This window comes from Rhododendron vialii, chromosome 12a (assembly GCF_030253575.1).
Source record: "Rhododendron vialii isolate Sample 1 chromosome 12a, ASM3025357v1".
Lineage (NCBI taxonomy): Eukaryota > Viridiplantae > Streptophyta > Magnoliopsida > Ericales > Ericaceae > Rhododendron > Rhododendron vialii.
The window spans coordinates 9,297,614-9,315,784 of record NC_080568.1 but is presented as its reverse complement, the minus strand read 5'-3'; the positions used below and the strand labels follow the sequence as shown (position 1 = coordinate 9,315,784).

The following is an 18,171-nucleotide window of genomic DNA, read 5'->3' as shown; positions in this document are numbered from 1 at the left end:
TCAGTCCTTGCACAGAAACCAGAAACCAAAGCTCCTACAAGGAGCAACACAAAAACAAAGAGAAACAACAACAAAAAACTACCCCAAACTCAGGAATCAAACATGATCACACCCCAAGACTTCGAGGGAGAACCCCCATCTCAAACATATCTCCTTCTTGGCTTCAGTTCTGCAATGATCCTTCCACGAACACACCCTGGCCCGAACACCAGCTGTGATTGCTTCATTCAACATATTAATAGACTTCACACCCCTACCAAACACCCTGGCATTCCTTTCCAACCATAGGTAGTAGATTACAACTGAAAAGGAGAGTTTAATTATCTCAGCTTGAAAGGACTTGTGGCTACAAAAAGATATAGCCCAATCAATCTCAGAATTCCAAGTACTAATCCTTCGTTGGACCAAACATTTGAGAAGCATAGATTCCCACACTTCTTTAGCAAAAGCACAATAAAAAAAAGAGGTGTTGGTAAGACTCGGGGGGTCTGTGCGCACAGAACACAATTGCATCCACATTCATGCCCCAAGTTCTTAATCTATCCTTAGTCGCAAGTTTCTCCAAGCAACAAAGCCAACAAATAAAAGACCATTTAGGTACCCTACCAGGGAACCAAACCACTGAAGTCCACGACATCTTTACCCCAGGAGGTCTCATAGCCTTCAAAGTGGACCACATACAAAACTGTCCACTAGGAGAGGGGGTCCAAATAACGTCATCATCCTTGTCAAGGTTAGGCAAGAAGGAACTAGGAGTGTTAGCCATAAAATGCTGAGTAATTCTTTTCCGAGGCCTAGGCCAATGCCAGCTATTATTCACAATAATTGAACTCACCTTTGCAGATAGAGACTGCCCTAAATGAAACACTACCACCTCACCAAGGGTCTTATAGAGTGGACCCATAGGGTGCCAGTTATCAAGCCAAACCCAAGTATTCTGACCATTGCCAACCACATGCTTCACCATGCCTTGAGCCAAAACCCTTAGCTGTAACAGCTTCCTCATAGTCCAGGATGAATCAATAGGAGTATTCATATGCCAAAAGCACTGATTTTTTATAACATAACTATGAATCCACTTAACCCACATTGTATCTGCTTTTTTGCAAATTGCCCAGAGGTGTCTAAGCATAGAAGCCTTGTTCCACAACTTTAAGGGTCTAAATCCCAGTCCCCCCTCACTTTTAGGAGTACAAACTTGACCCCAACTAACCTTCGCACCAGAACTTCTTAATTCAAGACCAGTCCATAAGAAATCCCTCAGCATAGCCTCAATTTCCTTCAAGAGTTTTGGAGGCATAATGAAAAGAGAGCACCAATAACTCTGTATGCTAAAGAGAACCGATTGAATCAATAAAGCTCTACCACCAAAAGACAGAAGCCGATTAGACCAACTCAGAATTCTCTGACGGGTTCTATCTCGAAGTGACACACAGTCTTCATATTTAAGTCTTGTAGAGATCAAAGGGGAACACCAAGGTATTTGACTGGAAGGGAGCCCTCAGGAATAGGTAGAATCTGAAGAATATCCCCCTTTACTTCATGAGAAACCCTAGAGAAAAAAAAACAACTCTTCTGCAGATTTGGTTGCAACCTAGAAAGGTGGTAAAAATCATCCAAGGAACTTTTAACCACAGCAATTGAAAGACAATTAGCACCAGCCATGAGGAATAAATCATCAGCAAAAACTAAATGCGAAAGAGACAGAATGCTAAAACGAGGATGGTAAGTGAATTGCCCTTCTACAATCTTCCTCTCAAGAATAGAGTAGAAACCTTCCATTACTAAAAGAAAAAGATAAGGAGAGATAGGGTCACCTTGTCTCAAACCGTTCTCACCCTTGAAGAAACCTTCCAGCTGTCCATTAATCATCACAGAAAACATAGCAGAAGTGACGCACTGCTTAATCCAAAAAATATAGAGAGGAGGGAACTCCGTGGCAGTCATTACATCAAACAAAAACTCCCAGTCTACCGAGTCGTACGCCTTCATAAGGTCAATCTTTATGGCACATCTAGGAGGAGAAGCATCCCAATGTTAACTTCGAACTAACTCTTGCATAAGTAGAATGTTATCAGAGATAGCCCTCCCTTTTACAAAAGCAGCTTGGGACTTATCAATAACATGAGGGAGAATAGGTTGTAGACGGGTGGCTAAAATCTTTGTAATATACTTGTATGTGACATTACGACACGCTAGAGGTCTATAATCTTTCATAGATTGAGGGCAGCCTGTTTTAGGAACCAACGTAAGCGCAGTGGCATTCCACTCTCTAGGCATAACTCCGGAAACAAAGAAAGACTGAATAGCTTCAACCACATCCTACCCCACTACACTCCAGTTTTTCTGATAAAAACGAGCATTAAAGCCATCTGGACCAGGGGACTTATCCCCATTAATAGAAAACATAGCTGTTCTCACTTCCTCAGCTGTGACATGTTGAGTCAAACCAACCTTGAGGTCATTTGGAACTTTAGAAGAAGCTTGAAAATTGGAAGAATCCCACTTCTGATCAAACTTAGTACCAAGTAACTGCTGATAGAAACGCAAAATTTCAGTCTTCACAGCCATAGGCTCCTCCAACCTGGTCCCTTCCTCATCACAGATAGAAAGAATTTTACTCCTCATTCTATTGCTAGCAACCTTCTTATGAAAGAACCTGGTATTATTGTCACCTAACTCCAACCATCGAACTCTAGATTTCTGCCAATTGAAAGCCTCCTCTGCAGCACTCAACTCATAATATTTCACCAAACAGTATTTTTCTTTGTTATGAAGGTCAATATCACAAGGGAGAGCAACACAATGCTCTTGAATACTTGTCAACTCCTCTTAAGCATTCAGAACTCGCTTCTAGATAGCACTATAAAATTTAGCGTTGAAACTTTTTAACAAAGACTTAAGCTCCTGAAGCTTCTTGTAGAGCTTATAGATAGGAGAAGCATTAAACTCCTTTGACCAAGCTCGGAGCAAAACAGTTGAGAACTTACTATGGGACATCCAAAAGTTAAAAAATCTGAAAGGTTTTCGCCTCCCCACCCTAGGCAGCACAGAGACAATAATTGGACAGTGATCAGAGATCCCCAGGAGCCAAAACTGCCGCCTCAGACTCAAAATATTTATTTTGCCAAGGAGAGTTACCACTGATCGATCAATCCTACTCCTCACATTACCCAAAGCCACCTCTTTTGTTAGACCATGTAAAGAAGAAACCCTTAGAATTCAAATCTTCCATATCTATATCCTCCAAACAAGAGTTAAACTCATCAGTAGCAGTAATATCAAAATTATTAGCAATAGACCTCTCAGATTGCTTACGCACAGTATCCGCTCTCCTCTTTCTTCCCTCTTTCTCTATGATTTTATTTTTTCGTTTTCTCCTCCCTCAGATCTGACCTTCTTTATTCGGCGGGCTCCGCCGTCACCGCATTCGTTTGTCAGCATATAATCCGTCGCCGGAGCCCTTGTGGCAACAGCAGTGGAGGCAATGAGGGTTGCGACCCGTTCGGCGGTTTTTGGATGGCTGGATTTAGAGCAAGATCTGGAAGAATTTTGTCTCTCCTTGTAGGAGTTTTGTCTCTTCTTGTGAGAGTAATAAAGTTTGCTTTTGGACTATTTGTTTATTGTTCGGGCTCAAAAAAATTACTATGCATCTATTGGTGGTTTACTAGAAATTGATTGTTCTTACCGAGCTAGCGATGAGTGCTCAACCTCGGGCCATCAACATTTACTCTTCACTAAAATTCAATCTCATTTTACAAGTACATTAATAGTATTACATACTCTACACTAAAATTCAATCTCATTTTTTAGAAGTACATTAATATTGTTTCAACGATACTACATGTGACGAAATTGAAACACATTTTTCCATGAGAATATGAAATAGAGAGCGTTATTTTTCTCCATATTTATATTAATTATCCACTTATTTACGAAAATAACTACTCTAAGAAAAGTCGTTTTTCTCCATATTTATATTAATTATCCACTTATTTACGAAAATAACTACTCTAAAAAAAGTCGTAGAAACGAAGATCCTTCTCTTGAATGAAAATACAAGCATGGACTCTCCCTCTAAATATTTTATGCTCTGTTTGGCTCTTCAAATTTAGTGAATAATAATTTTTCCTTTCATTTTCCTCTCATTTTCTCTCTCTTTTCTTTTCCTTTTTCTTTTTTTCCCTTTCCGTTCCCTAAGGCTCTGTTTGGAACTTAGGAAAAGGAAAAGAAAAGAAAAGAAAGGAAATGAAAATAAAAGACAAAGAAAATAAGAGGAAAATGAGAGAAAATTTACTATAAATCTTTATTTTCTTCTCTCCTTCCCTACGACCAAACAATAGGACTTTCTTTTCCTTTCTCTTCCCTGAATTCCAAACAGAGCCTAAGTTCCAAACGGAGCCTCTAAAACCCTAAACCCTCTCTCTCTCCCTCTCTCTCTCTCTCTCTCTCTCTCTCCTCTGAGAATGGCTCCCCCAAACCCCTCCCTCCTCCAAACCCCAATAACCCCAGGCCAAACAACGCCACTCTATCAAAAACCCTAGACACCCTCATTCCATGCTCAACCACATTCACCAATGGACAAGACCCCTAAAACGATTCCCACTAAAATCCCTAACCCTAACCCCTCTCTCCTCCCTCACCTTCACCAAACCCTCCGCCTCTGCCTCTGCCTCCGCCGCCGCTGACACTGACCCTGCCGACACCTACGACCCCGCTGCATCTCTGGAAATCCTCAAATGCTTGAAAAGCAAAGACCTTCACAGTAGCAGCCTCTGTTTGAAGACACTCGTTGATAGGCTGAATTCGGTCCAGGTTGATGAGGTTATTGGTGATTTGGGAGTTGAGGATCCTGAGCTTGCTATTGAATTGTTTTATTTGCTCAAGAATGAGCATGGGTTTCGGCACTCTAGGGTTTGTAGCTTTGTTGTTGCTCATGTTTTGGCGGGGAAAAGGCGGCTCATGGAGTTGCGTTCGTTTTTGCGGGAACTTGTGGAGGAAGAAGGTACAACTCAAAAAAATGTGTTTTCATTTTGTTAAGTTTTGGCGTTAAGTACTTAAAAATTATCACCATAGGTTCGTCCGGACTCAATTTTAGGATTCCGACTTTTGTTGAGGAAGTGCTCACGAACTGGTCTGTATACCTAGCTATAGAGAAACTTAAAATTTACTAATTCAATTGATGAAATCAGATGTCAGGCAATGTTTGACAAAACTTATATAAGTACAATAGAAAAATCATTCATTCATCTCTCATTTGGTTGCGCAAATAACTCTTTATATTGATGATCAGTTGTGTGTGGGCGACAGAGAGAGATGTAGTGGAGGATTTCCTTGCTATTTTGGCTTTTTGTGAACTTGTTAGGTGTTCAGGATTTGCAGGGTTGGGTGGTCAAAACAGTAGATTGAACACATAATCAGCACATTTTCATGTGAATAACGTGTGATAGGTGTGGGCCACTGTAAGTACCTATGATTCACAGTGTACTCATGTAAGTACCTATGATTAGTATGGTTGTGGTTGATAGAACAAGTTGGTTCCAGTTGAAGTATAATTCATTGTGGCCAAACGTGTATATTGTTCCTTTATGTTTCAAAAGTCAGGTGAACGTTTTCTATCATTTAGGTATAGCCGCATACATGAAACACACGTTATCTGTTTGAAATACCAAACTTGTCATAGAACGATACGATAAGAAACATCTAGATCGATAAACCATTCATTGCTCACTCTTTTGTCCTTTTACTTTTAGCAATTTATGTTCGATGATGTATACCACCAATATACAGATTGACGGATCAATTCCCATAAATGAGGTACATTTTATTTTAGTAGTTCTGGCAGAACTCAACAACTATTTGGATGATATGTTGGCCTTCTAATCTGTGAAAGGTATATGTTAACTATTGTTAGGCTGCGTTTTTAGAATAAAGAGTTATCATAAGTGCGGTATAAATATACAATGAATTGATATAACGTGTCCATGGTGTCCTCGGCTCAGTGGCGACTTGAAGAATTCTTGGACATGGGGTCATATACAAATATATGATTATGTAATAATTAACCACTTACCATCTATTTTGTAGAAGAGTAAAGTTGTAAATATTGTGTGTACGTGTATAGCTATACATACCGTCTATTTATATTAATCTCGCTGATATGATATTAGGAACCATAGGTTTTAACTAAATGAATCCTAAATTAAGAACCTAGGCACCTAGCAATACTTTGAAAGGTTATGTATTATGTCTATTTACATAGTATTATATTGTTTTGGGATAGTTATTTGTCCAAATTAAAAACCATAAATCGTTAATAACTCTCTGAAGTTTACATGGTACCTTGTTCAAAGAGACAGAGGGAGAGGGAGAGGGAGAGTGTCATTTGGTGCTAGCGTGTCTCATGGGTTCATAGCCCATTTTTTATGGTGTCTACTATTGGTCCATCAAAAATAAATAAAGCATGATAGTAGGAGATAATTTTTCTGCCATGGGGTCAACTGACCCCACAGGTTATACACTAGCGTCACCATTGCCTCGGCTCCAAAGTTATTGGAAAATAGTGTTGTCAGCGTGTCTCTATTGTGTTGCTTGTCCATATCTGTGCTACTCAGGCCTTCTTTCATGTCTTGGATTATATGCATGTCTGGAAAATATGCAAAATTCATTATCCGGAAAATATGGATGCCTTCTTTTGTGCTTTCTGGTGCTCTGGACTATGGAAGTATTGTAATGTGCACGGAAATTGATTTGGGTCTCTAGGCTTGCCCTCACTAATGCCTTTCGGCTTTGGTTTGGGGGCATAGCTCCACAGCAACACGTCCCTTTAGCTCCTTGGTTCCTGGAGGTATAGGGGCCAATGTTTCAGTGGTATTCTGAGAGCAGCCAATTTGTGCATATATCGCGAAAGGTTTGTCTCCAATCCTCCCCGCCCCATACCCCCAATGATTGGGGACTAGATGGGTTCTGGTACTATTACTGTATAGTTCGAGTTTACAATCGTGAATTGATGATATTGTTAATTCCAGTGAAGAAGTGTTATTTATTGGTTTTGGTCAAATTTTCCAAGTATGATGATTAACTAATAGTTCATATTCTTTATGGTTAATGGATCACAGATTTTATGTTCTCATTTGTTGTTTATAGATTTCTTGTGATTTCGGTTAGGCTCTGGGTCTGCACCTTCACTGTGTGAGCTGTTGGGGAATAGATTCAGGGTCTGGGAGTCAAATGGTTTGGTATGGGACATGTTCGCATTTGTTTATTCTAGGTCGGAGATGGTGCATGATGCTCTCTTTGTTCTTGCCAAGATGAAAAACTTGAATATCCGAGCTTCAATATTGACCTACAACAGCTTGTTGTTCAACTTGAGGCACACTAATATCATGTTGGATGTCTATGAAGAAATCAAAGCTAGTGGGACACCTCAAAGTGAATACACCACTTCCATTCTCGTAGATGGTCTATGCAGACAGTCCTTGTTTCAAGAAGCAGTAGCCTTCCATCAGGAAACTGAAAGGAAGGGGTCTATGCCCTCCGTTGCTTCATTTAATACCCTCATTTCAAGATTCTGTGAAGTGGGTTACGTAGATGTTGCAAAGTCTTTCTTTTGTATGATGTTTAAGTATGGGCTACTTCCTGATGCATACAGTTACAATATTCTTATTCATGGGTTATGCGTTGCGGGTTCCATGGAAGAGGCATTAGAGTTCACGAATGACATGGAGAATCATGGTGTAGAGCCTGATGTAGTTACCTACAACATTCTTGCCAAAGGTTTTCATCTACTTGGTATGATGCGTGGGGCTTGGGAAATAATTTGCCATATGCTTCATAAAGGATTGAATCCAGATATTGTCATACATACAATACTCATGTGTGGGCATTGCCAAACAGGAGATATTGAAAAAGTCTTTGAGTTGCGGGAAGAGATGCTTTCACAGGGTTTTCAGTTGAATGATATCTGCTATAGTGTTCTGCTGAGCAGTTTGTGTAAGAAGGGGCGGATTAGTGAAGCACTTAGTTTGCTTCATGAGATGGAATCTATTGGCTTAAAACCTGATCTTGTCACATATTCTATCCTCATTCATGGTCTCTGTAAGCAGGGAGAAGTACAACATGCTGTTCAACTGTATAACAAAATGCATTCAAAGAGAGTCTTCCCAAATTCTTTCACACACAGTGCTATTTTATGGGGCCTATCTGAGAAAGGAACATTATCGGAGGCACGGACATTTTTTGATGCTTTAACAAAGAGTGGCCTGATAAAGGATATTGTTTTGTACAATATAATGATATATAGGTACGCAAAACTTGGTAAAATTGGAGAGGCTGTACAGTTATACAAACAAATATTTGAAAGCAGGATTACTCCAAGTATAGTCACCTTCAATTCCCTTATTTATGGATTCTGCAAAAGCAGGAAGCTAGCTGAGGCTAGAACATGGTTAGATAACATCAATACGCACGGATTGGTGCCAACCGCTGTAACATACACCACTCTTATGAATGCATTATGTGAAGAGGGTAATATACGTGGCATGCTTGAAGTGCTCAGTGAGATGGAAACACGAGCTATTAAGCCGACCAATGTTACATACACTGTAGTTGTAAAAGGACTCTGTAAACAACACAGGCTGCAGGAGTCTCTCCATTTACTTGACAGTATGCATGCTAAGGGTATCTCCCCAGATGAATTCACATACAATACTATAATCCACTGTTTCTGCAAAGCTCAAGATATGAGAAAGGCCTTTCAGTTGCACAGTGAAATGTTACTGCATAATCTTCAGCCTGGTCCCGTCACATATAATGTACTCATCAATGGCCTTTGTGTAAACAGAGATCTAAAGGAGGCTGATAGATATTTCTCATTTCTCCAAGACCAAAATATTAGATTGACAAAACCTGCTTACACTACGTTAATAAAAGCGCATTGTGCAAAGGGTGATGCCTCCAAGGCAGATGCGCTCTTCCGCCAAATGGTAGAGAAGGGGTTTGAAATCTCCATAAGAGATTACAGTGCCATGATTAATAGATTGAGCAGAAGAAAACTGACAACCAATGTTAAAGTTTTCCTCCGTATGATGCTATCTGATGGAATCTCTCTGGATCAAGAGATTTGTTTAGTGATTCTTAATGCTTTTCGTGGAGTTGGGGATCTGAATTCAGAGTTTGAGCTGCTTGCTGTGACGATAAAACATGGCCTATTTCCTGATTAGATCCATGAGAGATGTTTCATGTGATTTTCACAATTGGAAAGATCAGTGCATCTCGATCTGGAGTCCAGCATGCAAGGTACCGCTTTATATTTTAACAGGATATTAACATGAGTTGCATACTGGGAATAATTTTATGATGGCCTAATATACTATTGGCAAACTTGTGCTTACGTTGTAGAACATTAGTAGTAGCAATGGGAGGCGAAAATGAAAAGGTCGTACAACTGCACAGGACTCTTGCTTACAGGAACATAAAGCCCTAAATTACAGTGCTTAATGAGTGTCTATCCCATATGCCTGCAGAAATAATTAAGTTTAGGACGTTGATGTATGGTATTATTCTGAAAGTTAACACCAGATAGGCAATGTTTGTTTTTTTGCAACCTATTCCATTGCGGAAATGGTATCTTCCAGACAGGAGACTGATAGAAAGTCCCCCGTACAAGATATCATTGAGGAAAGTTTTCCTCATTTGACTTTCTGATAAATTATGTTGAAGGCTTGAAGCATTCAATTCAATTTCCCATAAATTGTTCCAAAATGGAACTTGCTTATTCTTTTTGCTGATCTTTGAATCCCTTGTAAAAAGATCTCATTTTTAAGTACCCTTCTATGTTTGAATCTTTGCTCATCTCAACTCCCTTGTGCTATTGTTTTTTGGATGATAGCCAGTTTGACATAATGGTCAATGATGTGTCGTGTGTGTGTGTGTTTTTTTTGTATCTATGTGAAATTCTCACGTTCTCCTTCATTTTTAATCCAATTGTGCTTGGTATTTAACCGGATATGTGGCAATGAGAATTTGTCTTGGGAGTCGTTGAGTTGAATTTTCAACTTATGTACTAAACTAAGTTTCATAGTTTCCAGGTAAACATGGAGTCGTGGACACTTGGGCCCCTGAGACCAAGTTGGAGACCCACAGGGTACTACTTCATAACTTCACCAGAACATAAGTATGCCGAAGATAAGTGCACTGTCACTTATATGGATATTGATTTTGATATGCGGGCAATGAGCTGATCAGGGTTTGAAACAGAACCTTGTAGACCTTGCAAGTGCGTGCATTTCACTGGTGATGCTTGGAATCGAGTCAAAGTGGCAAATTACAATCATTTTGAAGCATACAACTGGTGATAAGATGGGGCTTTAGCCCATTGAGTGCAAGGATATGACAAAAGTCAAAAGTTGATTTGCATTGAAAAACCAAAATAATCTCCAAAGAAACAAAGAAGACTTGATTTTTCTGGTTTCAAACTATTTCTAATTGATTCAAATAAAATAGGAGCCCAATGGGGATGAGTATTCTGTAGTTGGATACACTTCATTGGACTAGATTGATAATTTTGTTTCCATCAGTTCAACATGGTACCACCTGAACTCATAATAATTATCTGACTTTGCATTTGTGGTCATTTCTCGGGAACACATATCTTCCTTTGGGATATTCATGCTTGGTGTATTCAATTCAGAACTATTGTTCATCACATTTTAAAACTAGTGACAGTAGAGTGATGGGACTATCAGGTTAGTCCGATATTTTACATTAGTCAACTTGGAACCCAGTGCAAATTTTTAAATAGACCTTTTATTGAACTATCCAATCAGAAAGGAACACGACATGATTATGTTTTCTAATTTGACTGAGGTGGCATGAACACACTATTAGATAGGTGAGAGAATAGTAAGAGTATGGGTAAAGAGTGGAAGAAAGTGCAAGATAACATTACTTTGGATGGTGCAACTGAATCAGGAATAGTTTCCTACTGATAGCAAAAGTACTTAACTCACCATATGGGATGAGCAAGAGAAACGGTTATAGGTTTTGGCGCAATGTTGCAGTTGAATATGTGTTATTGTCTAGTAGTATGTTGAGTTACTGTGTTGTGTCTTTAAGTCACATGCTCTGACTCCCAAAAATTTCTAAAAGACTCAACTCTTGTTATGATGTGCAGAGGAATGATAAGGGAGACCAAACTAGAAGAGAGAATATGGATGAACTTTGTGTGCTTCAGGTAAGGTACCTTGCCAGGACCGGGAAATAAATGTGCTTTTGTTTTTGGTCCTAGTGACCATTTTCCACTTTTAAACTTAGGTTCTGATTTTATATTCGGGAGCATCTGTTGATTATTTTACCCTTGGGATGGTTCCTAATGACAATAAACGGCGCTTGCTAACAGACACGGAGACACCCGATGGCCATGCAGAAGAGCTACCCAAGGAACTGTTGGAATACTGTTGAGGTAAAGTATGATGTATCACATAGTTTCATATTTTGCCGCTAGTAATCTCCAGATGGTTTATTTGTAAGCATCACGTGTTCCTTAGTTAGTTCTCATTGTCCTCTCGTATTAGCATGCTGCATTATTCTCCATAAGCTCCACTCCTAATAATTGTGACTTAATTACACATGGTTTACTTTCATTGGTCCTCTTATATCATACTGCTGCTTAGTGCTTTATAAGTAACTTCGGAGTGTGCTTTATATAACCTCATTCTCATGCCTTGGCATAAGCAAATAATTCCCATGTGTATTCATCGTTCTAGGATCTCATTAACTTGTGTCCAAAGTGCAAGAAAATGTTCTTGGTAATGGGATTTTGAGTAGTTTTTTTACTCTTTTGTTTTGCAGATGCTGCACAAATGGGGGTGACGAAATTCTCGATCAACCTCCACACATGAGGTGCATTCCCAGAGCATGATAATGAATTATAACCTGTATCAGTTTGTGTTTCAAATCAATAAACCAGAGTGTGCTTCTACAGATCGATTATCTTCCTTATTTGTTGTGATAACTGCAATCTAAGAGAATACAATCACAAAGAAGGGAGAGGATCAAAAGACAACACACATGAGATTAATATTATTTTCACAAGTCTGGGCATTACATTCAAAGGCCTCTCCTTTTATAGACCAAAGGAGAAGGATCTACACAAAGCGTACGACAAGCACTAACATTATGCTGTGTCCTACCACTTTACTCTTGCACAGTGTTCTAAATGGCAGCCTAGTCAGCGCCATGATTTCACCCTCAGCGGCTTGTTCGGCGGATAGAGAGATTTGGTGGGGCTAGGCGGTTGTCTTGGCGGAGCTTGGTGGCTAGGCGCTAGGCGGCTAAGGGAGATTTGGCGAAGCTAGGTGGGCGTCTTGGCAGGCTTGGCCGAGCTTGATTGCCATAAAAATATTTAAAATATAATATATTTTTAAAAAAAGCAAAATTGCCCGATGAGTCGCCGCCTGACTAGTGCCGAGCACCATTTAGAACACTACTTTTACAAGCACTATTATTACAAACATTACTTTATTCCCTAGCCAGACTACTAGACAACAACATTATGCAATCTTTACTGGCCAAGGGACAAACTACTTTCACAATTTCACTATTCCTGGAAAAACAAGTGCAATCTCTGAGAGAGTACAATAACAAAGAACAACGAAGAAAGATGATTAAAAGACAACACACAAGGGATTAATATTATTTACACAAAGCGTACGACAAGCTCGAAGTTTTCCTTGTTCTGCGAAGATCTTATTTTTTTATTATATTATTCTCCATAAGCTCCTAATAATTGTGACTTAATTACACATGGTTTGCTTTCATTGGTCCTCTTATATCATACTGCTGCTTAGTGCTTTATAAGCAACTTCGGAGTGTGCTTTATATAACCTCATTCTCATGCCTTGGCATAAGCAAATAATTCCCATGTGTACTCATCGTTCTAGGATCTCATTAACTTGTGTCCAAGTGCAAGAAAATGTTCTTGGTAATGGGATTTTGAGTAGTTTTTTTTTACTCTTTTGTTTTGCAGATGCTGCACAAATGGGGGTGACAAAATTCTCGATCAACCTCCACACATGAGGTGCATTCCTAGAGCATGATAATGAATTATAACCTGTATCAGTTTGTGCCTCAAATCAATAAACCAGAGTGTGCTTCTGCAGATCTATTATCTTATTTGTTGTGATAGCTGCAATCTAAGAGAATGCAATCACAAAGAAGGGAGAGGATCAAAAGACAACACACGAGATTAATATTATTTTCACAAGTCTGGGTATTACATTAAGAGGCCTCTCCTTTTATAGACCAAAGGAGAAGGATCTACCCAAAGCGTACGACAAGCACTAGCATTATGTTGTGTCCTACCACTTTACTCTTACACAGTGTTCTAAATGGCAGCCTAGTCGGCGCCATGATTTCACTCTTGGCGGCTTGTTCGGCGGATAGAGAGATTTGGTGGAGCTAGGCGGCTATCTTGGCGGAGCTTGGTGGCTAGGCGCTAGGCGGCTAAGGGAGATTTGGCGGAGCTAGGTGGAGCTAAGGGAGATTTGGCGGAGCTAGGTGGCCGTCTTGGCGGGCTTGGCCGAGCTTGAATTGCCTTAAAAATATTTAAAATATATATTTAAAAAAAAAGTCGAATCGCTCGGCGAGTCACCGCCTGACTAGTGCTGAGCACCATTTAGAACACTGCTTTTACAAGCACTATTATTACAAACATTACTTTACTACTTTACTTTATTCCCTAGCCAGACTACTAGACAACATCATTATGCAATCTTTACAGGCCAAGGGACAAACTACTTTCACAATTTCACTATTCCTGGAAAAATAAGTGCAATCACTAAGAGAGTACAATAACAAAGAACAAAGAAGGGAGATGATTAAAAGACAACACACAAGGGATTAATATTATTTCGGTCTTGCTATTGTCAGTCCACTTGTCAGTCCAGTGGACTGACAATAAACACACTAGAAGACAATAAAAACACGTATTCTTGTGTATTTTATACACCATTTAATACACATTCACACTTACTATTGTCAGCCCATTGGGCTGATTTTAGAATTTTTCATATTATTTTCACAAGTCTGGGTTTTACATTCGGAGGCCTCTCCTATTATAGACCAAAGAAGAAGGATTTACACAAAGCGTACGACAAGCACTAACGTTATGATGTGTCCTACCACTTTAAAACTAACATGATGAGTTATACCAATATGCTCAAATTCAAGCAGAAGCATCTTCCAAAAGCACAACTGCGTAGGTGGGCAAATTGGTTTGTCACATGCTTTGCCAAGAAGTTTTCCTTGTTCTTCGAGGGCTCGAAGGAATTTTTGATGGTTATACAACTTTTCCAAGGCAATCAAAACATGTTGATAGATATTGCCAAGGGAAGTTGTATTCAGCATCATTCCGATTGTTTGAAGCAATCGTGATGTCTCATTTCCCAATGGCTCGGGAAGAGAATTGAGAAAGGCTTTCTTCAAATTGACATCATTCATTCCATTTAAAAGATAGAATCTTTGGGACATGCAATTAGAATGGATTTCCAAATCTTTCCTTTGAACGCGCAACACTTCATACTAAGATCCTCTTCTCGGACAAATGCCTTGTGATTGCTATGGGTTCCAAGAAACTTTTAGTGTGCAGCACATCAATGAAATAATCGAGACTGGGTAACTGCTTAAGTTGCAGTTGTCTGTACTCACTGAGGGCAATATATATCATTGTCGAAGTCGGCCAAAAAAATTTGATGTACATTTTGTGATTACAGCACTTAAGGTGGCATTTGGAGTGAGCATGGCAGCCGTGCATCAGGCATAGATTTCATAAAGCTTATCCAGCCATTTTGATGGTGGCAAATTGTCAAAAGAAAACCCCTGGGTTTGGAGTGGGAAAAGGAAACCCCTGGGTTTGGAGTGGGAAAAGGAATCAAAGGTTGGTGGTGGAGGAGGGATTTCTAGTTTCGAGGCTTCCTCGACAATATGGTCCTCAACCTGTTCTTCTGGTGGTGGATTTTCAGAATTCATCAGACAGACATGAAAAATCCATGGAATCAATAGACTGTAATGGTGGACTTTTTGCAAGTATTGAGGCAGGGTACGGAGCAGAGTGGAAATTGGGTTTAACACTGGTTTTGAGGAGATAGGGACTAATTGAACCATCAACTGGGCTGATTTTAGTTTAAAATAAGGAGGAGCTGATATGAAGGTAGGAGTGGAAGAAGTAGAAAGGACCACCAATGGGCGAGCTGGCTTTATCTGAGGCTTTAGGTAGGGTAATTGAGCTGGCTTTATCTGAGGCTTTAGGTAGGGTAATTTTGGTGGAGAGGGTCTTTTTGGAGGAGGAGGAACATTTAGAAAGGCTGAAGGACCACCAAACATGCTGGAACTTGATTCACCAATTTCTCGGTGAGGAGAAAAAGGTAAAGGTTGAGACATGGGAGGATAAGCGGGAAAGCTTTGCTGAGATGATGAGAATATATCAAAGGAGCTTTGTGGCTGAGAATGTTGGCTTTGGGTATGGTAATCTTTTTCTCACTCTCCGAGATTTTTGGTTTTGACATAGATGTCAGGGAAAAAAAGTACTGTATTTTAATTCCGTGGTTTACATGAATGGAGTAAGACTTTCCTCTAGGCAAAGCATAGTAGCAAATACGAAGTAGAACATTGATCTTTTACCATCTGCTTTGGGATGGTGGCTTCTGGATGGGAGTAGGAACCCTTTCTCACCTATACTCGTTTTTCCTTTCCGTCAATCAATAGGAGGTAGGTTCGCTAGTATATCAATAGAATTATTTCAAACAGAAGATTTCTCTAAGAAGTTCGAACAATAGGTAGTCGTATTGCTCGTGTCAACTGCCAAGTGTTACTATCACATCCATAACGAGACGAGGAGTCGATTCGAACTATTGGCTCAATAATTGGCATCCTAATACCGGCAATTGGTAGCAGTTGGACCACAGGTACTAACACAGGCTGTTGTGTGCCGTTGGACCAATTAGTATCCCCAAATTGTTTGGTTGCAAATTCTTTTTGTTCTAGAAGAATAGAAATATGGCCACTGCTATTACATAGTTGGATACGGACCCCAGTCATCTATATTTAGTGTTCATCTTCCAAGTTGGGCCAATTCTCTCACTAGAGCCTCTAATTCCTTCCAAGAACTCCCACCTACCTTAACTGCTTCTACTGCCTTGTCTCCCAATTCTTTTGCTTTAACCTTTTGGGCAGTATTCCCACTCATTGACTCTGCAATTGTCCGAGCCAACTCAACCGAGTCTGGAACTGAATCCGCACCCTCACAAACGCGAACTGCCGCTCCCATGTCCTCCACCAAAAGTCTGGCATTCACAAATTGGTCCGCCTCCATGGGCCAAGCCAGTATCATAATCCCCGCCGCTACCCCTTCCATTAATGAGTTCCACCCACAATGACTCAAAAACCCGCCTATGGCTTGATGACTTAGTATCGAAACTTGCGGGGCCCACCCTTTTACCACCATACCCCTCTCGGATATCCGGTCCTCAAACCCGTCCGGAATGACACCATACCCATCTGCCGTTTGTTGGGCGGATACTGACTTGACAATCCACACGAACCGGATTCCACAGCCTTCAAGCCCGGAAGCCAAGGCCTCCATTTGGTCCCTTTTCAACAACTTCTGACTCCCAAAGCACACATACAAAACAGACCCATCAGGACACCCATCAAGCCAAGACAATACACCACCACCCGAAATCTGATCCGGGTTGACCTGACCCATCGCTTCATCCCCGCCCACCAAGCTAAGCGGGCCAACTCCCCAAACCTGCCCGTGACCCATTTCCTTCCTCAAGTGATCCAAATACTCTCCCTCCAATCCATCAAATGAATTGAGAATACTCCCCCAACTCCTAATATTTGCAAGAAATCCATCCCTAAGGAACTCCGTATCAGGTTGGGGAGAAGATTCTATGTACACCCGGAACGAAGAAGGTAGATGCTCCGCGGCAAAACACGGCGACTGCGGTAAATTGAGGAAATTTACCGCGGGTAAAGAACGGGCAGTTTTGACATTCTGCCATAGAAAGTTAATCAGAGAGGTATAAAATGCCCCAGATGAGTAAAAAGCAATTCTAGGGATACCAAGTTGGTCGGCTAGGTGTAGGGTCCACCCAAGGAAGAAATCAGAGATGAGGGCCACAGGGGGATTAGGGTGGGACTTAAACCACTGGGTAATTGGGTCATGGAGCTTTCCCAGTGCGTTTAAGATTGCAAGGTTACCAGAGTTTCCGATTTCCTGGACGTTTTCGACGCCAGCAGGTAGAGATGGGTGGTGGGGTAAGGGGAGGACTAGGGTTTTGATTGATGGGTGTGCTGAGAGAAGTGGGTTTAGGGTGGGGAGGTTTTTGGGTGTGACTAGAATTGTTAGGGCGAGGCCATGGAGGGCTAGTTGGTGGGTTAGGTCTAGGAGTGGGAGCATGTGGCCTTGAGCTGGGTATGTGAAGATTAGGATGTGAACTGATTTGGAGGAGTTGGACATGGTGATTGTGTCTTTATTGAGAGAGAGACTGTTAGGTGTGAGAATTGTAGAACTTGTAATTTATTTATAAACAAGTTGGAAGATCAACCCCAAGAGGTTGACTAAAGTGTGCCAAATGCTAAGGTGTTTCTTTTTAAAGTTTTAGATTCGATTCTTCTCGTCAGAGTACCTTTACGTTACGCTCTTAAAGTTTTAGATTTCGATTTTTCTTGCCAAAGCCACCTTACATTACGTGGAAGCGTGGCAAGAACCGTGGGAGAAATTGTAAGTAGTAATTAGTCCGATGCGTGCGTAAACTGACCTAAGACAGGTAGCGTATGAAGGAAAAAAGTAGGAAGAACAAGGACAGAAGAGTATGTGGAAAGTCATTTTTGTGCGAAATGGTTTTGTCATTAATTACGTATGTTGAGTTGTTGACTGTGGTCATGCTATGACGTCGATTGCAGGAAAAAGAAAATCCAACATCTTCTTTCGTGGACTGGGTGGGTAGCTTACGAGAGATTATTCTTTCCTCTGAAGAGTGAGCAAGGTCATTTGGTACTCAACTCCATACGTGTTGTTTTTGTAAAAACTCCGAAACTCATGATGTTTGTGTTAGTAAATTAGAAAACAAAATAACACGTAGTGTGTTGTGATTGGTGTGGAGCATT

At 40.5% G+C, this 18,171-nt stretch overlaps 3 protein-coding genes and 1 non-coding gene across 8 annotated transcripts in view; 2 read left to right on the top strand and 2 right to left on the bottom strand.

Annotated features, from left to right (window-relative positions):
• Window positions 1-2,628, bottom strand: LOC131309397 (uncharacterized). The gene is made up of 5 exons (XM_058336042.1): window positions 2,327-2,628; window positions 1,595-2,014; window positions 591-1,361; window positions 134-346; window positions 1-34 (listed from the first exon to the last, which is right to left on the bottom strand). Exons 1-5 carry the CDS (start codon window positions 2,626-2,628, stop codon window positions 1-3), a joined length of 1,740 nt encoding a protein of 579 aa, XP_058192025.1.
• Window positions 2,629-4,434: 1,806 nt separating this feature from the next.
• LOC131310515 (putative pentatricopeptide repeat-containing protein At1g13630) overlaps window positions 4,435-18,171 on the top strand; it is a 68,656-nt gene continuing 54,919 nt past the window's right edge. The window contains exons 1-5 of one of the 5 annotated variants that reach the window (XM_058337573.1): window positions 4,435-5,005; window positions 7,168-9,297; window positions 10,089-11,233; window positions 11,399-11,461; window positions 11,851-12,105. In XM_058337573.1, coding sequence (XP_058193556.1) covers window positions 4,558-5,005; window positions 7,168-9,221 — 2,502 coding nt within the window. In that variant the 5' untranslated portion in view covers window positions 4,435-4,557 and the 3' untranslated portion in view covers window positions 9,222-9,297; window positions 10,089-11,233; window positions 11,399-11,461; window positions 11,851-12,105. Of the gene's footprint in view, window positions 5,006-7,146; window positions 9,298-10,088; window positions 11,239-11,398; window positions 11,462-11,850; window positions 12,106-18,171 lie in introns of those variants that run through there. The other 4 variants (XM_058337574.1, XM_058337577.1, XM_058337576.1 and 1 more) reach the window with 4 other exon arrangements.
• On the top strand, window positions 6,714-6,816 carry LOC131312181 (small nucleolar RNA snoR100). Its single transcript, XR_009195758.1, has one exon. It is a non-coding gene; the product is annotated as a small nucleolar RNA snoR100 (small nucleolar RNA).
• LOC131310518 (UDP-glycosyltransferase 89A2-like) lies at window positions 15,303-17,660 on the bottom strand. The gene has a single exon (XM_058337579.1). It carries the CDS (start codon window positions 17,519-17,521, stop codon window positions 16,109-16,111), a length of 1,413 nt encoding a protein of 470 aa, XP_058193562.1. The 5' UTR covers window positions 17,522-17,660; the 3' UTR covers window positions 15,303-16,108.